The sequence below is a fragment of the Hydra viridissima genome, unplaced genomic scaffold, assembly GCF_058129835.1.
Source record: "Hydra viridissima isolate aposymbiotic clone 2 unplaced genomic scaffold, HvirCarnegie_v1 scaffold_6, whole genome shotgun sequence".
NCBI classification, from domain to species: domain Eukaryota; kingdom Metazoa; phylum Cnidaria; class Hydrozoa; order Anthoathecata; family Hydridae; genus Hydra; species Hydra viridissima.
The window spans coordinates 4,174,381-4,198,275 of record NW_028324305.1 but is presented as its reverse complement, the minus strand read 5'-3'; the positions used below and the strand labels follow the sequence as shown (position 1 = coordinate 4,198,275).

At 28.8% G+C, this 23,895-nt stretch overlaps 2 protein-coding genes and 2 pseudogenes across 6 annotated transcripts; 2 read left to right on the top strand and 2 right to left on the bottom strand.

The window, feature by feature from the left end:
- The first annotated feature begins 173 nt into the window (after nucleotides 1–173).
- On the top strand, nucleotides 174–17,708 carry LOC145190483 (diuretic hormone receptor-like). Of its 4 annotated transcripts, none has more exons than XM_090090565.1 (14): nucleotides 174–566; nucleotides 2,868–2,928; nucleotides 3,239–3,335; nucleotides 8,832–8,954; nucleotides 9,815–9,951; nucleotides 10,255–10,376; nucleotides 12,092–12,227; nucleotides 14,299–14,449; nucleotides 15,351–15,426; nucleotides 15,523–15,592; nucleotides 16,430–16,515; nucleotides 16,609–16,732; nucleotides 16,992–17,084; nucleotides 17,283–17,708. In XM_090090565.1, exons 2-14 carry the CDS (start codon nucleotides 2,893–2,895, stop codon nucleotides 17,616–17,618), a joined length of 1,587 nt encoding a protein of 528 aa, XP_089946691.1. In that variant the 5' UTR covers nucleotides 174–566; nucleotides 2,868–2,892; the 3' UTR covers nucleotides 17,619–17,708. The 4 variants fall into 4 exon arrangements, with proteins under 4 accessions (XP_089946691.1, XP_089946692.1, XP_089946693.1 ...); XM_090090566.1 differs by lacking the exon at nucleotides 174–566 and adding an exon at nucleotides 2,551–2,779; XM_090090567.1 differs by lacking the exons at nucleotides 174–566; nucleotides 2,868–2,928; nucleotides 3,239–3,335 and adding an exon at nucleotides 5,173–5,395.
- LOC149886714 (uncharacterized) lies at nucleotides 6,116–6,952 on the bottom strand (annotated as a pseudogene).
- On the bottom strand, nucleotides 7,046–8,368 carry LOC149886713 (uncharacterized; annotated as a pseudogene).
- A 1,311-nt stretch (nucleotides 17,709–19,019) lies between the features above and the next one.
- LOC149886712 (major facilitator superfamily domain-containing protein 6-like) lies at nucleotides 19,020–22,475 on the top strand. Of its 2 annotated transcripts, XM_090090570.1 has the most exons (3): nucleotides 19,021–19,166; nucleotides 19,267–19,334; nucleotides 20,676–22,475. In XM_090090570.1, exon 3 carries the CDS (start codon nucleotides 20,735–20,737, stop codon nucleotides 22,295–22,297), a length of 1,563 nt encoding a protein of 520 aa, XP_089946696.1. In that variant the 5' UTR covers nucleotides 19,021–19,166; nucleotides 19,267–19,334; nucleotides 20,676–20,734; the 3' UTR covers nucleotides 22,298–22,475. The 2 variants fall into 2 exon arrangements, with proteins under 2 accessions (XP_089946695.1, XP_089946696.1); XM_090090569.1 differs by lacking the exon at nucleotides 19,267–19,334 and having other exon boundaries at nucleotides 19,020–19,166.
- The last annotated feature ends 1,420 nt before the right edge of the window (nucleotides 22,476–23,895 follow it).

The window sequence follows — 23,895 nt, the reverse complement described above, 5'->3', positions numbered from 1 at the left end:
AATAGTGGGAGCAGGTGAATGACGACGTTTTCTATCAAACTTTCAGACAAACTGCATTGTTTATATTCTCGACAGATAAATTTTAATAAAATATCAACGTCACCTATTAATCCTATCACGGATTTATAAAAAAGTATTCCCTAACGCTGCTTAAACGCGTTTAGTTTTAAAATGCTTTCATAGAGATATAAAGTCCTACGTAGTTCATATGAGTATTTATGTAGTTTTTACTTAAATATTTAAAGACTTTTTATGGAAAATACTAAATTTCTTTACGAATTAAAGCTTACAATTAGAATTTTCATCGTTGCATATTATTTATGGTTTTAAACAAATTAAAACCCCCCCAAAAAATAGGAAGCTTTTTACGTGAGTTATTTAAACTTAAATTTTTAATGAAGTTGTTGTGGTTATTGCAATTGGCATTTATTTTTGTTGTTATCATTTAGTTGCGACATTTACTTCGATGTTGATGTTATTGCTGCCGTTCTTCATATGTTTTTTTTTAAAAAAAAGGGAAATTATTCGTTTTCATAAATTTGAACCACAAAAAACTTCACTTTGAGGTTAGATGATCTTTTTCAAACAGTTATTGTGTTTACGTGTCATTGGTTTTGTGAAATATTTTTAAATTAACCATAATTTTATCTAAAAACATTATTTAATAAAATAAAATGTTTTATGATGTAGTTTTATATGTAAACTATACCCAAAAAACACTTTATTTAATAAAATAAAATGTTTTATGATGTAGTTTTATATGTAAACTATACCCAAAAAACACTTTATTTAATAAAATAAAATGTTTTATGATGTAGTTTTATATGTAAACTATACCCAAAAAACACTTTATTTAATAAAATAAAATGTTTTATGATGTAGTTTTATATGTAAACTATACCAAAAACACTTTATTTGTAAATGAATAGTAAAAAAAAATTCCGAGAAAAAGGAAAGAAATTGGTAGAAATTCAGAAAAAATGCCTCCGAATAAAAATCTGTAAATTGTCATGAATTTTTTTATATTAATAAGGGCAAAGATATTTTAAGGATAAAGAAATCGATCAAACTAATCTTCTTTTCATTCATAATCTCCTATATTTAAGAGAGCTAAAGATCTAAAAATATGAACCATTAAAAAAATATGACGTAAGTTGACGCTATTTAGATATTATGGGTTCGATAAATTTTAAGTTCAATGATAAAGATATGGGAGTTGATTACTTATTCCATACTTAATGCTTTTTCATCTTATTTATGAACAGATTAATTTTTCCCAAAAGATTTATTTATTTGTTTCAACACGCATTTGTAATCCGATAGATTATTCGGCATTTATGAGCTTTTTATGTTTAGTTTCTATCTATGAAATGGTAGAAGCAATGGAATTTTAAGACGGAAAAGCTAATTTAACACAAAATTATTTTCAGAAATGTCTGATTAACAAAAAATAAAAAAACCTTTGGTCTTCTTGTCTTTTATCATTACTGCATATAAGAATGTAAATTGGTATTGAGATAATAATGATAACATTTTCCATTTTAAACCTCTGGGACAGTAAGTAATTTTCCTTACTGACTCTGCGGCATTCGTACGATAGATAAGTATTTATAAACGCATTTGCTGTTTTCGATAGCTTTAGTTGTTTCGTTTTCTTACTCATTATTTTGACAATTTTTTTATAACTTTAGGAAAAAATGCACCACGGATAAACAAAACGATAAAATATATATATATATATATTTTATTTAAATGACTGCATTTTGACGGAAAAACAAGATAAATGACTTGCAAAAGATGGACAACTATCGGACAAATATCCAATTTTAGATTTTGTATCAAACCATTGCGTCTGTTAATCCATATTGCGGAAAACTTACAGTAGTGAAACGTTAATTGAGTGATAAGTATACCGTGAGAAAAACAATGTCGCGGACATACTTTATAAGGAGAAAGTTACTTTATAAGGATTGTGTTGGTTGGACAAACTATATTACAATTAATACAAAAACTGTATTGCGGATTGAGCAACGCAAAATGGGTAGCATTTAACTGATATAAGTTGTGAACAAACTTTAGTTTTTACAGAAAATCTATTCAAAAAAATAAAAATGTATTTTTAAATTTTTGTTGCACTAAAAAGTTCACTTTCGGGTTCAGTAAATCGATTGATACTTTTCGTTAGTGTTTTTTCATTTTTTTTCGATGAATGTTCCATATGCAGTATGAAATAAAAGTTCTACAAAAAAAAGGCCAACAAAAAACAATTATGGGATTCATGAACGGTTAAAACTCACAGACAATTATCCCCATGACTGAAATCCCGGGGACGTTTACCCCCAAGCATTCATACCTAGAAATTAGAAATTAAAAAAAAATTGACATTTAATATATTAAACAGCCAGCCGTTTACATTTTAATTTTATGAATAGATTTCATTATTTCTATAATTTTATTTTTACCTAGATTATTTCCTGTTTTTCCTATTCTATTTTGCCCGGATTTTCCTGGGTTTAATGATCTTATTAGTTAATGTCAAAGAAGTTCAATTTTCTTGGGAGTGATTTTTTGTTTATTTGTTTTTTAGCACTTAAATGATATTTTTTTATCTTTTTATTTTTTATTTTTTTGTATTAAACAACGTGAACATCTCAAAATGAAAACAGATAAGTTTTTTTTCCTGATGAATACCAAAACACACGTTTTCACTTTTAAATGAAACATGACGAATTAAAGTTTACGCCTCATAACCTGTTGCTGAGACAACCTTGTAATATTTGTGAGTCCCGTTTTAACGCTAGGACTTTTTTAATATGATTTTTAGTTTTTTAGAACGATGACCAAAATAAGTTTAAATTTATTTACAGACATTTCACATTAACAAAAATTGGTATGTTACAAGTAATACGACTCTGCATCATCGCTGCGGTAGGTATCCTTTTTTTATTACATCTATTTCGTTTTTTATTTTTTAATGTTTAAAAGTATTGCCTTTTATTACAGCTGAAATTTTACACCTTTAATAATGCTTGATAATACATGTTAATATTTCCAGAAGTCTTATAGATGTTGATGCAACTTCCGACGTTGCCTCAACCTCCTTAAAACTTCTTTTGAGTGCCCTGTGCCAGCTAGGTCATGGAAAAAAGTTTTTTTTTTTAATGTGTGTTGTTGTATCATTTTTTAAAATTCACAATGTTGTTATGAAAACGTGCATGAAAAAATTTTTTTGGGTTAGGTTGCAATCAAAATAGATGGATTAACACAAAACCAGTCGTTTTTACTTGCGGCGTATTATATAAAGAAATGTATTAGCCCAGCAATCGTGGATTACGGTAAATATTTTATATTTCTGTAATATATTCGCCACAAAAAAGAAAGGGATTTTTCCTGTCTTTTCTATTTAACAAGGAGTATTTATTTCAACAACAAAAAAAACACGAAAAAATCAAGGCTTTTGGTAGTTGTTATGCAGAGTCAGTTATTGTTATTGGGGTCTTAAACAAACCTTTACAACTTCATTTTATCAGGATTTTGGACTAAAAATAAAAAATATACGCGCAAATATCAACACTAAAAATGGTTTGAAACCCACTGGTTTTTATGGACAATCGGTGTTAAGAGTTGCGAAATGAATAGTTTTGATTTGATTCGGCTGCAGTGAAAGAAAGATATTCAGGCTATTTAAGGCGTTTGTAACTCTGATTCCATGTATCAAAGTTTGTGGATAAAAAAACAACTAATTTATGAAGTTTATTAATATAAAAATGAGAACCAGGGTTTTTGTGTTTTAAATTTATGTATTTATGTAATTGATGAAGAAAAATGGGTACTAGCTTTTATTGCAATTTAACAGACAATATTTTTTAATTCACCACGGTTCTAAATGCCTTTTCAGAACAGGTGTTATTAGTGCAGAGTCGTCGGAAAATTTTTTTATTGAAAGTAGATGCAGGGTCGTCAAAATTAGGTGCAGACTCATCAAAATATTTTTTTTTGAAGAATTTTTGCTTTTTTTAAGTTTCTAATCTTTTGAAACTACTTTCTATTGAAGCACATGTGGTGGAGCAAAACAGGATAATGTTCCATTTCTATAAACACTTGCATAAAGCCTTGATGTTGAGAGATTTACTAAATCCTGTATCCTTAAAACTGTTTTCTTTTAAGGAAATTATTAAATTTATAAGTTTATTTAGCCCGTGGATTACGCACATTTTTGGCCAGCATTTATGTTTATTTGTAACGATACACTAGCCATGGGGATTTCAATATAACATTAGGTCGGATGATAAATGAAAAGAAACAATTTTTCAAAGTGACTTTTAAAAAAAATATCTGTAGAACTCATTATTTCTGTAAATAAATTTGAATTGTTTTAAACGAAATTTAATGTTTAACAATCGATTCAAGCCATGGTGATTAGTAATAAAATCTCTCTCTTTTTTTTACTATTACTATTATTCTGTTTATTTTAGTTTACAGTAAATTTATGCTTTTTTTTTTTACTTTTTCAATAAAAAGAAATTTTTATTTGAAATAAAAATACTTTTATTGATTCTTATTTATGATGTTTTGAGTAAATTATGGACACAATAACCTTAGTCATCTATTTCTTTCTTTGAAGCATAATATATTGATTTTAAATTTTCCTCTTTTGCAAAGCTTGTCAGTGCGCGTCAAAGAAATTAAACTGAGCAGCTGCAAATTTTTATTACAAAAAAAATAATTTAAAATATATACATTTCAGAGAGTTTAATGAGCTTCAAAGTTTGAAGGGCGGCGTTTTTAAAATGGTAATTTTAAAAAGCACACTCCATAGAAAAGAGAATTTTTCGTAAACAAGTTTCAAAATCTGGGCGATGGGGAGGATATTAACTCCCCCAAGCTCATACTTATTTACGGCCCAGCGTTTTGATGAAATATGCATTACAGCGCAGTGACTCAGGACGATCAAAAAATGGTAAAAATTAAATAAAATTTGACATAAATCGTAAATAAATAATGTTATGTATCAAAATAATAATTTTTGGGTCTAAGATTTCAAATTTGTTAATAGATTTTCTTTTTACGCGCAGTTTCAACGCGTATAATGCGCGCCTACGCGCGTATACGCGCGTTTAAAGTGACTATACGCGTACAAAAATTTTTTTTTTTAAGTTTTAGAATCTTCAAGACAAACACATTATCTTGATATATTACTCTACTTGATATTTTTATAAAAATGGTTTTTAAAGGATGTTGATACATAGAGAAAAAAAACTGTATTTTATTACATTTATTTTATTATTTACATTGCAATTAATTTAATAACTTCATCTAGTAACGGTTTTCCTCGATAGCTCTTATGTTTTCTAAAAGATATGCTTGATGCTTTTGGATCTGATCTTACTAGAGGGTAGTGCATCTGATTCATAATTGTGTTTAACCTTGATATTTTTGCCGTGTGCTTAACTCTAGATTAATTTAATATTATTTAAAAAAGGGGACATAATTTATAGAAAAGTTGTGAGGGGTTTATTACCATTTTTTTGTTGTTTGGAGTCACTGTGCAGCGTATCGTGATACAGCCCATTATGTATATATATTGCGTAAAATTTTTTTACATAATTTTTAATTGTCAATTTATGAATATTATTTTCACAACTTGAAATTCTAATTCTTTCAGCAAAATAAGTTTTGTGATATTGCTCAGTTGTTGGTCAATGTTTTATGCATAAAATTAACATTACAGTAATAAAATCACAGAAATATCTATTTTTTTTAACAATTAAAATTCATGCTCTGTAATTTCTTTCAAGGCACTATCTTTCTATATCCCTCGGTATCAAAACTTGATTATCAATTGGCATTTGAAGGGATAGGTTATGAATAACTCTTTTCACTGCACCACCTATTCCATCACATGCACTTTTTCCATGTGTGGTGCCGAATAAAAACTTATCTCCATTCAGTCTATGGTCTTTTTTTATGAAAATACAGATTTTTCAAATTAAACATAAGATACAATAGAAAAAAGCATACCTTTTCAGTTAGTGATTTTATAAATTTTGTCTCAAATTCAAAAAACATCATTTCAATGGCTGAAAACAGTTTGGTTAGAATAGGTGATCATCAATCAAAAATTTTTAAATATTGTGGTATGAAAATTAGTTTGCCTATTTTTATACTGGCTACTTGCACCATTAGTGAAATAATTGATCTTCTGAACTTGTGGATATTTTTCTTTCAGAAACGGTATGATTTTAGAAACATAACCGAAGACTGCCTCAGTATTGTGAAGTGGATTGTCAGATATAACACAATAGCATTTGCTTTCAAGTGATTGGTTTCCATTAAAAGATTGCAGATTTATGACAAATGGATGGGAAATTGCTTTATTTTTTGGAAAAATATGATGACTGAGCTTCATCTTGTAAAGTAAATGAAAGTACTTTAGTAAATCTATAATACATTCATTTGGCTTCATGTTTTATTTGAGCTGCTTTAAAAAGCATGTCTAGGATTTGCTGATAATAATGTTTTACAAAAGTTGTCTTCTAACTCTTCTAAAAACTCATCAGGGCTTTTAACTATTGTTTCTAAGGAGCACCTATCAGTCTTCAACAATTGCTTATAAGTTATTTCATTTGCTGATTCTCCTACCAGTTCATTTAACTTTTTTTCAATTGTCTCTTTTACATGACTTTGAATCTCCTACCTTTTCCACTCTTCTCACACTCATGAAACATGCATAATTTATTTTCTATTGAACATATAGCTAAGCCCATCAGATTTTTTGAGTTTAATTCATTTTACCATAAGATTTGATTTTTAATAATGCTTTTACCATAAGATTTTGATTTTGATAGTTGATAAAAACATAGACTGTGTGCATATCAGATTTTCCAACAACATTGAATTGTTGTAGCCTTAAAAAAACAAATGATGTCAGTCCCACCTCATCTAATACCATTGGATTTTGATTCTTCTAATCATTTCTGGTAAAGTTCTGAAAGATTGCATATTATGAGTCGCTTCTGAATGTGCTGTCTACAATCAACTGTCATTATGCTAATATAATCCTTTTCTCCTGGCAATAACCTGTGGTTACTATCATCCTTATAAAAGTTGACAATTTGATATACAACTTTTTACAATTTAACCTGTGGTTACTATCATCCTTATAAAAGTTGACAATTTGATATACAACTTTATACAATTCTTTAGGATTCCTTATCTGTTGATTTCTCACTAAGGATTCCATCAGTGTCCTGTCAAGCTTTATCATGCTTCACCATATATTGAGTTGTTTTAAATTCATTTATTGTTTCTTGAATAGCCCTATGGACTGGAGCTAAGCTGAATGATTTCACTTTTTGTGAAATGCTAATCTTATTTTAAAACTTTTGTTTAAGTTGTTCTACAATAAAATCTAAAGAGAAAAAATGAGAGAACATACTAATTAGTGGCTCCTTTTTTTTCAGATGCATTCAACGATTTATTGGGCAATTTAACTTTCTTTTCTATTTTATTGTCTAATTGTAACATACTCATGCTTGATGATCTTTTAATAGGAGACACTAAATTTGATAAGACAAAGATATATAGCATCAATTTGTATAAAAGAATTATTAGGTGATATGTAATCTGGGTCATGTCTCTTGTCAACTTCTTCAACACTCTTGATTTTTCTTACACAACAAAAGCATGTTTTTTTCCCAGGAATTAAAGTAGAGTTTAGCTCCAGAGTGACAGTTTCAGAGTGACAGGTTTCCTTTAATAACCTTTGAATGAATTGAGAGAGGGTCACAGCATGACTTATGGTATGTTAAATAGTAATTAATTAATTGTAACACATGGTGAGTACAAAGTGTGTGCAGATGAACTTTTTTTTATTCCAGTTCTTAAAGTCAGCAGGTATTTGTCTTTATTTAACATTTCCAAAATCTCAGCCTGACTGAACTATGTATTTTGATGACAATCTGTTTTACAACATGAAATTCTAACTTTAGCTCAATTAGAACAAGTGTTCATGTTTATGTAAAAAATAAAATTGAGTTGAATTGTTATTAAAGCTACTTCTATATAATTTTATTAAGAGCAGTGGGTTCAATAATGATTTAATTTAGTTTATTCATATATGTGTGTGTGTGTGTGTGTGTGTGTGTGTGTGTGTGTGTGTGTGTGTGTGTGTGTGTGTGTGTGTGTGTGTGTGTGTGTGTGTGTGTGTGTGTGTGTGTGTGTGTGTGTGTGTGTAATAGATCCAACAATAATAGAAAATAATCAGGAAAACCAGAGATTTTGCCCCACAAAGTTCTCTTGAAGTTGGTTTTAATATAATGATCTGACCCACAAACTGAAATGATGTTTTAAGTAATCTACTTTCCATCAGTTCAAAATTTTTCCTGTTAAGATGATTTCCACAAAACACAAAGTCGATGCCATCATTTTATTTAAAAGTATATCTATGTTCCACCAGCCTTGTTATGTTAGCATTTAAATGAATTTTATACATTTACAATACTTACTAAACAAATTTTGCCACTTTAAATCCTGAAATGAAGTTCTTGAATATATCACTTATATTTTGATCATTTTATCAATCGAGAGATTTATCTTTCCAGAGTATTTTCTGATCATTGGGTGAAAATCTGTTATTGTTATATTAATGAGATGAATGATTATTTGTGAATTAAACATGAATACTGTTATATAACTGTAATTAAAATCATTTATGTGTAATTGTTTATTCAATATATATGAATGAATAAATTACAAATTCATTATTACTATGACAGTATGGTAATTATGTAATTATAATATTTTTAAATTGGGTTTGTGGATTACTTTAGATAACAGGACAAAACATTTGGGTAACTGTCCAACTACATTAAAAACCTACTTGGATTGTTTAAACAACACCAAGAATAACACTATTTATTTCCATACCTGTCCTTATCTCAACTTTGACTCAGGTAAATGCTGAAAATTTTGTTTTTTTGTCTATTAACATAAGAAGTTTAAAGAGTAATGAAATTTATGTAAAAGTTTGTGTTTTAAATGAATGTAAAATGAGAAAAAAGATAAGTTTATAAAACAGAATCTGAGTAAAACAAAATTTAAATAATATACTTGATATAGCTATTGGATTTTTCATTTGTGAAATTTTATAAAATATGAATTGTTCATTTTTAAAAAGATGTTATCAGTATTTTCTGACTTTTTTGTTTTTTATTTTACAAAGTTTACAAAGTCTAATAAAAAATGAAAAGTTAATACAATCAAAGGTTTACTGTAAATAGTGTTAAAATATTAAGATCAATTTTAATATTTATATAATAATTAACATTAACATAATTTAAAGACATGTAACTTTTTTTTTACAGTCTATAAATCTATTCTATAAATGCTATGTTTTTTGGTAAGAGGCAAACTTTACAAATGTTTTTTCAACATTTATGCCATGTTTATTGGTAAGAGGCAAACTTTGATATCAAATATCAAAGTTTGTCTCTTACCAATAAACACGGCATAAATGTTGAAAAAAAAATTCTAAAGGTTAAGTGAATTCTTTTTCCTTTTTATCCTTGTACTAATCAAAGTCACTAATTACCACAAACACATCACTAAGGTACTTAAAAAAGTTTAACTTCGTTTAATATATTTGAAATTGACTTCAACTCAGTGTCAAAAATTTTCTTTTAAAATTTTTTGGCTCTGACAATAATAATGATTCTTTACAGGTGTCTGTTAAAACAACTTACTTTTACATAACATTGTAGTTAGTGGTTTTTGTCAGTGCAAACATAATTTTTTGTTTAAAAATTTACTTTAGGTGTAATACCTGTCCTTTGCCTCAATGGAAATTGGCACAAAGTTGATTATAATACTTACTGTAAAAAAATTACCCAGGAAGAAAGTGACCGCAGAAAATTTATTGTGTATTATGATGCAGGAATCATTACAAAATGGGCATGTATTCTTACTTAAGTTTTTACTGTGTTTTTTAATATGATTAGGGGTAAAGGATCAAATTTATTATATTTAAAGAGTTTGTAAAAGTTTTAATAAAGTTGAAGAAGTCTAGTAAAATGATCACCACTGTATTTGTGATTACAAAAATACTCATATCTACTGGCAGTGAAGTGTTTAAAATGAAATTAAAAACACTTTCAATCACTGTTATTTTTTCCAAATGATAGCATTTCAAATGTGATAACTAATTTATCCAAAAATAATGTTTTAATCTTACATATGGTGTATTTATTTGTCTAGCAATATGATTATGAATTGAATCAAGCGCTCACCACACAAAGAATTGCAGATTTGGCATTCTACCTTCGTATTTTTGATGCTGTTGTGTGCTTTTTGAGCTTTGGTATCCTTTTACTGCTTATGTAAGTTAAGTTTTTAAAGGTTGGACAAAAAATTAATACTTCAAATGGAACTCTTTGAATGGAAGTTCACATATATTTTTTTACTTTTATAGTCATTTTCTGGCATACAAGCTTAAAACAAAATGTTTAAATTATTTCCATTTAGGAAAAAAAATTTTAGTTTTTTACCTTCTACACCTTATTAGTCTCTACAATCCTTGTATAACAGTGTTATACAAGAATTGTAGAAACTTGTGATTTGGCTTGGTTTATTTTTCTAAACCTAAATCTTTTACTGGTGCTCACAATCTTCTATATTTTAACTATTTGAGATATTAAAGTTACATATTAGTTAAATTTAATTTAATAAAACAGCGTGCATTCAATAGAAAAATGATTTATTAAATTTATAAAAATCTCAGTCTAAAAAAAATAATGATATAACTTAGCTGACAATTTAAATTATACTTTAGCTGCATATTAAAGGAAAAGCCTATAATAGATAGTAGTAGTTTGATATATATTAAGTTATAATTGCTAGAAATGATTTGACGTTAAGCAGTGGCGGATTAAGACTTTTCGGGGCCCGAGGCTATTTAAAAGTAGGAGGCCCCGTTCCACTAACAACGATAAAAATGAGTAAAACAAAGACTTTCTTGAAAATGCTATCACTGATATTTATTTATATACAAATTTTATATTTATTTTATTGAACTAAGTTGAGTGATTTTTTTCTGCTTTTCTTCCCCGCAAACTCTGCAATCACATCGCTGAAATCCAAAGTTTCTAATAATTTTGACTCAATAGTTAATCTTGCTATATTACTTAAATGACTATGGACCATTGTTGATCGGTGCATGTTCTTAATTCTTTTAAGAGTAGAGAACGATCTCTCACCCTTGCAATTTGGGTAAAAGTACCTGAGTCAAGCTCATTATTATGAATTGTAGATTCAACACTTTTAGCTTCTTGAATTTCAGTTGAAGGACCTTGGCAGGCTACCTCATTATCCGTGTTATTGTTTTCATCTTTTCTTTCATTGTTTTTATTATTATCTACAGTTTGTGGAAATTGCATATTAGTTTGGTTTGATGAAAAAAATTTGTCATTTTCAGAAGTTTAGCTACCATTTCCTCTCTCTCTTTCTTCAATCTTCTTTTAGAAGCTCCACTTTCATATTTTCTTATCATTTTAACTATAACTGTATAACCTGAAAAGTGTTAAACTGTTCTTTTTTTCTCTTTCACGAATTTAGCGCTTCAGCTATTAAATGCATTCACACAAGATATCTTTTGTGCGGAAGTACAAAAGAGTTGTAGAATTGCAATCGTTAATGCATTTTCAATAACAATAAAATTATTCAAGTCATTAATAATTTTCCGAAGGGAATTGTTTTTGTAGCAATTTGTACAAATGTTACATTCAATTATTGCCATAAGGCGCTGCTACCAATCTAGTAATTTTTTTTTGTAGAAGTAGTTGCGCTTCTTTGTTGTCAAAGACCGGAAAAAATATATAATGCAGCGTTTTTGTTGACAGTTATTTTATTTTTGTGCTTTTGTTTTCAGAGAATTTAGTAAATTTAACTTTGGCTCTTTTAAGTTAATAAAAGATTTAATTTTCAGAGTTAATAAAAAATTATTTATTTTAAATCAGGGCCCCTAAAATTGTGGGGCCCAGGGCTATAGCCCCCCCTTGATCCGCCACTGATGTTAAGTTAACTTTTATCTTTTTAGTCCACTTAAAAACAATCGTGTGATGTTGCATAGAAATCTGATAGCTTGCATAATGTTACGGGATATTGCAGTATTGGTTTCAAATAGTCTAAAAGATGTTCAAATGGCTGATTCACCTGCATACTCATCTAAAGCAGTAAATATTATCAATTTGAAAAATTATTTTATATATTTTTAAATATTATAGTTTTTATAAGTGATAGGTTTCTTTTTCTTTTTAAACTTTTCGCTGCGCAATAAGTTTTGAAATTTTGTGATCGCTTTGCGCATATATTTCAGTGGTTGCGAGTTTATTTGTGTTGAGCAGTTTGAGGTACAGTTGAAAGTACTTTATCCGCACTTTATCTGCAAAATATCAAATTTGCAGGTTTGTACATGTTCGTAGACTTCTATACATATACAATAAATGGCATAAATAGTCGTGTTAAGCAGGAAACTAATTTAAAACATGATGCGAAACTACTCGCTCGGAGCATATGAGACACATTTTTTTTTTGCGAGTACATATATGTATATACTCGCAAAAAAAATATGTCTCATATACCTAAGTGCATACGTTTATTTAATACCCATAGACCTTAAACACACATTTTGATGGAATTGTATTAAAGCATTAAAAATCAAGTATAAATATGTTATTTTATGGACTTATTGACATTTAATACTGTTAGTTAATCTTTTTGTGATATACATTCAAAAAACACTGCATTCAATCTTTTTTGAGCTCATTAACTCCTGTGATACCTCTAGAGTTACTTTTTTCAAACAATACTTAGTTCTTCTAAATAGTTTTTGAACATTTTTGGTTTATCACTTTCCCTTGTTGAATAAACCTTTCAAAAAACCCAAAAATTTTTGATTGGGTTCATCTCAGTTGGTAAAATTATCTTTCTTAGGAACATAATTTATACTTTCACTGTCCAGTAATACAATCATAGTGAGTTGAAGCTAAGTCATGATGAAAGCTTAATATTTTAATGATGATTAGTCCATGGTGACTAAATCCCCAAGTGTTAAATAAATACCTAAAAGAGTTTGGATTTTGTGGCAGTTTTTCATAAACATAATGATGTCAGTAAATTTTTGTTTGCTCTACAAGCTTGAAAATTAAGCTGTTGCTGGAAAATTGTGGTTTATACTATATGCAGTTAATGAAATCAATATCTGGTGAATCTAAGTTCTTGATTCTTTGAGTAATTCTCATGTCCGAGACTAAATTGGTAAAGTGGTTGATTTTTTTTTATCATTTGCATTGTTTGGTGGTCTATTGGTTTATATTTTAATTATTTTTTTTTTTGTTGCAATACATCTTTAATCTTCTTGTTATGCAATTAAAATGATATACAGTCATATTAAATCATTTGTAATGCATTTCAAACTGCATTCTTATGTTAAGTTATAAATACTTTTAAGGCTTGAAAATTTTATCTGAATCTCATTTTACCAAACTCAAAAAAAAAAGAAGCTCTTCTACTTCTATTAACTTGATGTGTATCATGCTAACTACTTTAAGTAAGTACTTTAGTTTGTTAAGTTTAGATACAGAGAACTTAATTACAATTTATCAAATGAAGAGTTTTAACAAATTTAAATGCAAAAGGTTTTTGGTGGTTTCAACAAAATGCATTCTACAACTGCACAATTCTTTTATGTGACCTCTAAGTTCTTCCTTGATATTACGTTAAAAGTTTAGATTTCTTGATGGTTCACTGTTTGAAATTGTTAAAAATTTGATTTAATTTAGTTAATTACTTGCAAAGGTTTAATTTATTTTATTAAAAATAATGCTGTTTAATATTCTCTATAGATAAATAAAATACTATTATTATTGCAATTTCATTTAAAGTGCCACAGAAAGGTTTTTTTTTTTTTTTTTAACTTCTTGTTTTTTTTGTTTTTAACTTGACCTGTAAAATATTTAGTTTGTAAATCAACTTGATCTATTCATTTATAAAACATTATCAGTAAACTAAAAAGACAGTGTTTATGTTGGTAGGCTTTTTATTTGTTCAATTGGAAAAAGAGATTATAAAAACAAAGAAATGAGAATAAATTTAACAAAGGAAGTAAAATGAATTTTAATAGCAATAAGTTAAAGCAAGAAAATAAAATCATTTTTTCTCCAGCTTTGTTAAAACTTAATTTTATTTGATAAACAGCATTTTATATTTCTATATGCAATTATTTATTTTAATTTTGTTATTTAGGAAGCATGCAGCTATGTATATGTGGTTCAATTATATTTGATATTTGCAGAAATCGCTTGGATGGTTAATGAGGGGTTCTTCCAGTTTCGTCAGTTTTTTTTTGTTTTCATCACCAAGTCATATATGTGGGTCTACTTCGTTTTTGGTTGGTGTAAGTATATCTGTAATATAGGTGTTTCACTGAGAACTCAAAAAATCAAATTAGAAATGACTTATTCCTTATTTGGAATTTTTAGGGCAATTTAGATAGGTATTGAGCAAATTTTATTTAAAACTTTAATCTGGTGCACTGATTCATACTGAGTTATTTGAACATATATAAAGATAAAATGATACAAAAAAAAAACATAAGAAAAGAAACTACTCCAAATTTATACTTATGTTTTATAAAAACATATTCTAATCCAAATTTAATTTTGGTGGCCTAAAAAAAGCAACTTTAAAGTTTTAGCAGCAAGAGATTTAATCTGATATGGAATAATGCAATACACCAACAGTTGTTCGAGACTTGATAAAAAAATATTTTTTATTCCATTTATTTGTTGAAGTAAATTACCAATTTATTATTAAGATAAATTACTGGATGTAACATCCAGTAATTTATTTTAAGATTGCTGACTATTTCATACCCTTGAATGAAAAATGTTTAGTTTTCTGCAAAGTCAACTGCTTAAAGACTTTAAGGATCTCATTATTGCGGATCAATTCTGATTTTTTTTTTTTTTTTTTTTTTTTCCATTCTGCATACTCAAAAATGACTAGGTACTAATTTTATTTTAAAATAAGAAACCAATATCCATAATGGCTAAATCCAAATGAAAAAGATGTTGAACCCAAATTTTATTATGCAAACTTTCTAATGGATGGAAGAAATGAGTTTTTATTTAACATTTTTCTTAGTCTTAATAAAATGTATCAATTGTAAATTTCAAGATATAATTCCAGGTGTGATAAATAAAAAATTTTAATTTTTTACAGGTTTTAAATTAAACTTTTTAGTGTAATTTAAATATATTTATAGTCGTATTATTTATGTTAACTTTTTTTTTCAGTGGTACCAGCAGTCTTTACTTTTGCAATATATTTACCCTTAATGTTCAAATTTTCACCAAATAAAAACTTTCATTTGTAAGTTAAATTTCGCTATTTAAGTTAAAATTTTAATATGCATATTTATTTTTTAGAAAAAATGTATTATTTTAAAAAAAAACAACGTATTTTTAGGTGTTGGAACTTGGATGCCGACAATCAATTGATTTATATAATTTATGCACCAGTTTACTTATTAATTGCGGTATATTTTTGTTACTTGTATTAAATACCTTTAACTAACTCTTTATAATTTTACAAAAAAATCTTTCTGACAGGACATTCAATTGCAATATCACATGCAAAAAATATATCTACAAATATAAATTTTTTAACAAAGTTTTGAGAGTATGATAAAATTTGAGAGTATAATAGAATCTTGCTGGAAAACTCAATTACCAGATTTACAGAAATTCATTCAGAGGTTTGACGAATTTCTCCAAAAGTTCAACTTGGAATGATTTTATGCTTTGTTTAAACAGCATGAGCGCAAAGTTATTGCTCATTAAACTTTTCCTACAAGATACACATCCCCACACACACCCAACACCACCACCACCAAACATTACAGATGCTGGATGATCTCTCTGAACTTTTGCGAATGATTCGAGCTGTCTCTCAAAAGTTATGCGCATAAACCTGATTATCTTGTTTATCAAAATTTTCTACACTGTTTTTTTTATTAGAAAAAAGAACTTTGCCATGCATGTTGTTTGTACACCAGTTGATCAATTGTTTAGCTTTAATATTCCTGATGTCTTTTAGAGATGGATTGAGGATATGTTCTTGCTTATTACATGGTTAGCAGACTACTACTTTTTATATGGTTAGCAGACCACCACTTAATTCCCAATCTTCAATACTTTAAGTATCGTTGAAATGTATAAAAATATGAAACTGGCTGCTGATATTCAAAGATGTTAAAATATTTATGGCTGGACTTAGCATATAGAAAATATTTTCAAATTTTAGTTGTTACATATCTTAATTTTTTTTTTTTTTCTATTAACCTCTTTAGGTAATTTTTTATGAATAATTTTAGATTAATTTGGGTTTTTTGGCTTATTTAATGTGGATTATTCGGTCGAAGCTTAAAGATGGTGTAGGCACTGAACTTGAAAAATCAAGGTCTGTATAAAGATAAATTTTAATCATTTTTTCATATGTAATAAAAATTAATTTTTAATATTTTTTTTTTTTTTTTTTTTTTTAACAATGAAGAAAAGCTGCTCGCAGCTTTTTAATTCTCATTTTTTTGCTTGGTGGCGGATATGTATTTGCAAGTAATGGACCCGATAAGTGCACACCATTTCGGTATCTTCAAGTTATACTTATAGCTCCTCAGGTACTGTAGTTACTTTGTTGTTTTTTCTTTTAAATTTTTGTAAAAAACTAATTTAAATACCAATCATTAAAAAAAAACCTTTTTCTTTTAATTCCTAACCTTAAGTTTTTTTGGGTTGACTTGGATAATGAAAGGTTTTTTTGTTTTTTTTTTAATTGGATTGCACTTCTTTAGGATAAATTTCTAATTTCAAAAAATGGAATTGTTTGCAGCATAATATTTATGTAATGCTTATATAGGAACTTAATGAATTTTTCAGGGTATTTATATTTGCATTGTTCAAGTTTTCATTAGTAGAGAAGTGTGGCATTCTGCAAAATCGAAATACAATCGTCTGATACAAAGGCATAATGTAAGTTCAATAAAATGTTTTTGTGCTCAATTTAAAAATTGGTATGTGTATTATTTACTAATATGTAATTAAATTAATTATTAAATATATATTTATGGAATTATTACTATTTGTAAAGGTTTCTTAAAACGTATTGTATGAATGTGAAGTTTAAAATTTGTTTGAAAGTGTTAACCAAGCATAATCTTTGATGTTTAGATTTCCGCCCCTCGATTTTTTTCTCAAGCAACACAGAGCACTTCAATAAGCTTCATTAAGAGGCTCAGTGTTAGCATATTCAGTCGAAAGGAATCAGATTTTAAGTTCAATACGCCTCAGCCGATGGCGTTTAGGAACGATTCATTACACCTATCTGCTAATAGAGTTTTGGGTACAAATTCTTGTCTAAACGAAGTTGAAAACTCAGATGTACCCAATCGCCATATTAGGAGAGGCTTAACCGAAATGCCAGCTTATGGGATAACCAATGTGAATTTTGAAAATGATGTGATTGCAACAAACACTTTGCATTCACCTGAAGTTAAGGTTTCATAATTTCACTGACGAATATCTCAGTTACTTATCAGTAGTTCACTTTTATCATGAAAAATATCTTCTTTGCTAAGTTTCAATAAAAAAAAGAAAGCCACGATCTATGGATCCATGGATCATTATAATTGCGTTATAAACATTACTGGAATTTAAGTCAAACAATTTTTATCGAAGTCTAAATAAATTTTGATAAATATTCACTGGAATATTTTGTCTAAATAGTGTTATCACCATAAATTTTAGAACCAATGTGATAAAACCAATCCAAAGTTTTATCGTCAGCTGCGGAGAATAAATTAAGAGTTGTTTGATAAAAGCCTGTATATTTTGTAGATGTATGTATATATGTATCTATATATATATATATGTAAATAAGGAATTTTTTAAATAGCATTTTGATTAATCGAGTTTTTGTGACTTAAAATGAATGTTAAACTTACAATTAACAAAAAGTAGAAAATGTCTAGAAATCCTGGCGAACAAATACATTCATTTAACTCGTAAGAGGGTCTTCTATACGTTTTAAGTTTATCTCATTTTTATTCAATATTTGGAAATTAATCAGCGCCATATACGAAATGTACTCGTAGTTTTTTTTTTCTGGACGAACATTTTTACTAGTTTTTATTAGTAAATTAAACGGATTTTATATGGTTAATAAACTGCCTTTTGGACCAATATATTCGTATCGAGTTTGTTTTTGTTTTGTTTTGTTTTTTCATTTAACTTTAACACTTCAATATTGAAGATACTACAAATGCACACAAAAACAAGGACAAACCAAATGTGTGTTATTGTCTTTATTTGTAAATTTAGTTGCGTGGTTATGGAAATGAGACAGTGCGTAAATCATTCCAATCATAAGTTACTGAGCTGTTGGATGTCTTCAAAGTGAAATCATATTTAGTATAAGGAGATGAAGTTGGTACAATACATTGTTGATCGATTTTCTTCATTTTATCTATTATATTATCTATTTATCTTTTGATCTATTTTTATATCCTACATCTTTCATTTATTATACAGTTTTCGCTTAAAGTCCATCCTTCATGAAAATCTTGTAAAGGTTTTTAAAATTACACAGATTATCGTGTATCTGATGATAAACTTTCGCAACATCAATCTTTTGACACTTTTAAGTGCCTGTATAGATTTCTAGGATGAAATCTGTGCTTTGTATATTGATGTAACAACTTATTATCACTATGAACTAACCATAACAACTAGAAAATTTGTCAATGTCCATAACTACTTTTGAAAATTGGAAGATTTTCAAAATTTTAATAATTTACGCTTTAAATTTCACAAAATTTTTTATGCAGAAACTATTGTTGCATAATTGATGTGATAAAATAGCATTTTACATTATTTTTCAATCGAGTTTTTAGATTGTATAACTTTTATTATTAATGCTTCCAAGTGAAACCTGTAAAAAAATTTCAAGATCAAAGTTTCATTTACATAAAAGTAACATCTTGTACAGTGAAAAAAAAAAATTTTTTTTAACCAGAAAAAAGTTTTACACTTTGGAAGGAGCATTTAACCTTTTAAGTAATCTTTTTTTTTTAATTTTTTTTAAATTGATTTCGTTATTATTGTTGTTTTTCTAAATTTAAGCTTGTCATTAACATCATTTAATTTTCTGCTAAAGACAAGGCAAAAGAAAACCAAGTTAGACGGACTGGGGAGGTGGGAAAGAAAAAGGGAGAACTATTTTAGGAAAGTATTTCAACAACTTTTCTTCTAACGTCTTACATTTTTCATAGTTCGTCATCAGCTATTCGAGAAAATCGCTCGCCAGTCTTGTAAAAATCGCTCGCCAGTCTTGTAAAAATCGCTCGCCAGTCTTGTAAAAATCGCTCGCCAGTCTTGTAAAAATCGTTTAATGTTTAGGATAACAGCTTGCCTCGATAATTAAAGATATACACACGTCATTCCATTTATCCCTCATGCGTATTTTTTCTTGTTATCTTAAATCTTGTTAGTACCGTTTTTTAATACTTTGTTTACAATATCTGACAAAAGCTCTAATCTCTCGTTTGCGTGTATTTGTAAGAGCGAGGATTTCTTTTAAGATTCTTTCAACCTTCTTGGATTGTTTCTACCTCCCAATAATAATTACTTTTATCATCAATGCTGAAAAACACTTTAGGTATCAAGCATTATTCTTTTACAAATCTCTCTTAGGGACGAAAATTTTTAGACATTTTCATAAAAAGTAATAGAAACAATAACAAGACTGTAATTTTTTAAAACTTTTTTAAAGTTAATAATAATAATAATAATAATAATAATAATAATAATAATAATAATAATAATAATAATAATAATAATTTTTAAAGGTGTCAAGTTATCTAGCTTACTTGTGGTGATTTTTTTCCTCAATTCACAATCCCTGGTTGTTTTGAAAAACACATCTTTTAACATCTCGTTCAAAATTCACGAAACTACTTTTTCTATTGTCTTAATTCTATTCAATTAAAATCGAGATTTCGCTGATCTTTTCAATTGATGTTAAATAATTAAAACAGATAATAACTTTGGGCTAATTTTTTTACTTGGCGCAAAATTGGGGGGGGGGGGGGGTTGTTAAAATAAATAGTTAATAATATTCATACTTATCAAGGGCGCATTATATATACAAAAAAAAAAAAAAAAAAAAACTCAACAACTGATTCAAGAAAAAAAGATTTCTCTCTGAACAGAAACTTATACATCTTAACTTGCATTGTGCACCACAAAAGTTAATTTGTCAAATAAATTAACTCTATCATTATAAAACTTCTTACACGACCATTAGGAATTTTAATACAATTAACGCATTATAGAAATATATTTTCAGTACACTAAAAGTTGTTACAATGAGTTCGTTTAAAGTTCAGAATATAATTAGTAAATAGTTAAATAAGGTTTTCGTACAACTGAAAGTACATCAAGAAATTGTGATAGATATTCCTATAAGTAGTGTGCAATGCAAGCTCGATGGAACATCGCAGTTGCATTCCGCAGTTTCGACCATTCGTACACTTCCACTAACCCTTTAAAATTTTTTTCTTATAGAATGAACTTCAACTTGACAGCGGTTTTTACTTAATGATCGAAAGATAAGTTTTCGGAAAATGTGGAAGGGTGTTTTTGGAAAAGAGTTATTAGTTGCAAAATTGGCATACTTTTTTTGGAATGGGAAAAGTGTTTTCATTTCATATCTTCCAGTTTTTTTAGAAGATATTGGGTTTAGTCCATCAAGAGTAACTCTGATATTTTCGCTCTATGTAATATCGCAATTTTCAGGAAGTATCATTTGGTCTTTTGTAACAGATCACTCGAACAAGTATAGAATTATTGTGATTGGCCTAATGATCTTTGCTACTATTTTTACGTTACCTCAACCTTTCATAGCAAGTATGTTTATATCTTCAACCCAAAATGCAACACTTTCATCGGTTCACAAAACAAAGTTACCCAACGAGACCAGAGTTACTTACTTTTTTGTTGTAATGAACATATTAGGCCCTTTTTTTGAAGGAGGTCTTCACGGACAAGTAGATAACTTTATAGTTAACTATATAGTTGAACAATGCTCTATAAAAGCTTATGGTATACAAAGATTATTCGGAGCCATTGGCAATGCTCTTTTTTCAATTTTAATAGGAATTATTATTGACCGAAAGTTATTTTCAAGCATTTCAATTTATACTCCCATCTTCGCATCACACGCTGTGCTAATGACATTGTTCCTGGCGTCATTTTATAAGATTGTTTCTTGGTCTGAGAGAAAAAAATATATTATACAGAAATTACACAGAGAGCAAGAAATCGTCCAACTTGATTACCCCAACTTTTTTTCAGTTTTGAAAAGATTTGATGTTTATCCATTTTATATATTTGTGTTTGTAAACGGACTGGCATACGGAGCAAATATGGGTATTGGAATGATTCATCTGTTAAACCTAAACGCATCTCCAACACTTATGGGAGTTAACTTACTACTTATGCAAGTTTCATCAGTCGTTATTTATCCACTATCATCGAAAATAATTCGTTTATGTGGTGGACCACTTTCAATAACAGCTTTCTCTTCTATCGTTTACAGTGCGCGATTTTCATTGTTGAGTTACATTAGTAATCCATGGGCAATACTTCCATTGCAATTAACTCAAGGTGTAAATGGGGCTTTATTTTGGGTTGCAGCAATTGAATACACTTACACAAAAAGCAACCTGCTTATTGGGAACATGATGTTTGGCTCGCTGAATGCCATTTACAAAGGTGCCAGTCGCTCACTAGGAATTTTTATTGCCGGTTGCTTGTATGAAAAATATGGCGGAGAAAGCTGCTACTTGTATTTGGGTGCTGTGTTGTCTGTATTTTCCTTAGTAAATATTTTTTACGTAGCATATATAAAGTTATCAAGTTCATATCGTGAAAAGACAGTTGATCGATGCTTGAAAAACCAACTAACTGACGAGAGTATCACACCAAGACAACAGACAGAATTATTTGACTGGGATGATGGGTTTTTCTCAGGATTACTAATAGCCAAAAGGCTTCGACAAAATCGGGACTTTGTTGCAAATTTAATTCGAAGAATTTCGATGCAAGCGTCAGCCCCACGCGCCTCTATATCCTATGAAGGAAATGAAAGCAACGGCTCAGAAACTTTTCGTTCGCTTTTAAGTTAGTAAACCATACGAACTCTTTTAAAACAAAGCAGTTCTATCACCCACGATGTCTCAAGAAGAAAACGAATGCAAATGCATCAAAAATTTTTATTGTTTTTTTTTGGATAAACTATGGTCTTTGATTTACGATATTTACAATTTGTTCAGAAACTTTTTGCAATATATTTATTTAAAAGTATATCTTCAATGTGGGGGTGTGTGTCTTTTTACACATACGTACAGAGAGAGAGAGAGAGAGAGAGAGAGAGAGAGAGAGGGAGAGAGAGAGAGAGGGAGAGAGAGAGAGGGAGAGGGAGAGAGAGGGAGAGAGAGGGAGAGAGAGGGAGAGAGAGGGAGAGAGAGGGAGAGAGAGGGAGAGAGAGGGAGAGAGAGGGAGAGAGAGGGAGAGAGAGGGAGAGAGAGAGAGAGGGAGAGAGAGGGAGAGAGAGAGAGAGGGAGAGAGAGAGAGAGAGAGAGAGAGAGGGAGAGAGAGAGAGGGAGAGAGAGGAAGAGAGAGAGAGAGAGAGAGAGAGGGAGAGAGAGGGAGAGAGAGGAAGAGAGAGAGAGAGAGAGAGGGAGAGAGAGGAAGAGAGAGAGAGAGAGAGAGAGAGAGAGAGAGAGAGGGAGAGAGAGGGAGAGAGATTTAAATAGTTAGCAACTTCTTTTTGATAATTTTTTAGAACAATTTCAAAACCCGTGGATTTAAAAAAATTAGAAATACCAATAGAACCATCTTATTTTTTGAAACTACGTTAGAGTATTTCAAACAGTTTATTTAATAACTGGTTAATATATAGGAAGGGGAATGACCTTAGCTGGTTCAAGCCCCCTCTAACCAACTCAACCCCCTGCCACCAAATTTCTCGTACAAGAGTGCGTATCATTTACTTTTGTTCTATCGCACTTTTTGTAACTCAATCAATAATGAGTTTAAAATTTCGTCATTTTTCTTCTATTGTTTGCAGAAAAATTATGCTTAATATTATCTTTTACATTACATACAAGTTTAAATATTGCTTCAACAACCCCCTCTTTGATCCTAATTATTTAAAACAACCTGTGGGAGTTCCCAAAGTGATGATCCCACTAGTTTCCTTTTTGTGATCCGTTTGATAAGTTTGGATTTTTTTTATGATCAGGATGACTTTAAAATGTGCAATTTAAAAATATTTATCCTTGCGTAATATTTTCCTGAATAAGCGAATTACCTGGTTTCTTTTTTATTGAAGATTGTTTGGCCTTTTTAAAGACGGTTTTTAGGAACGTTCCGTAAAATTTGATTTTAAGAGGTTCTACAATTTTTGGAGGTATCTTTAACGAGTTCATAAAGTAAATAATATTGCGGATGTCTGAATCGAAATCGACGTCTTGTGCTGACACGTATTTATAAAAATAAGGGATAAGAATATATTTCTTATTGAAAAATTAAGTTAAAAAAAACCTTTTTTTTTGTTAATAGAGCGTTAAAAGCCGTCATAAATATGCTAATTATGGCAGCTTTTAAAAAACTTGTATTGTGAGATTGTTGCGTGACCTCTCTCTAAATAAACTGGAAAACTTGAGACCGAATGTTTTGGATTAAGTCCTCACGAATATATTCACCAAACCATTCTTTTGTG

Coding starts and splice junctions, on each gene's coding strand:
- LOC145190483 (XM_090090565.1), top strand. CDS start 2,893: ATGTTACAAGTAATACGACTCTGCATCATCGCTGCG. Junction 15,427..15,522: donor CCAAATAAAAACTTTCATTT/GTAAGTTAAATT, acceptor ACGTATTTTTAG/GTGTTGGAACTTGGATGCCG. Junction 16,733..16,991: donor TTATACTTATAGCTCCTCAG/GTACTGTAGTTA, acceptor TGAATTTTTCAG/GGTATTTATATTTGCATTGT.
- LOC149886712 (XM_090090569.1), top strand. CDS start 20,735: ATGTGGAAGGGTGTTTTTGGAAAAGAGTTATTAGTTGCAAAATTGGCA.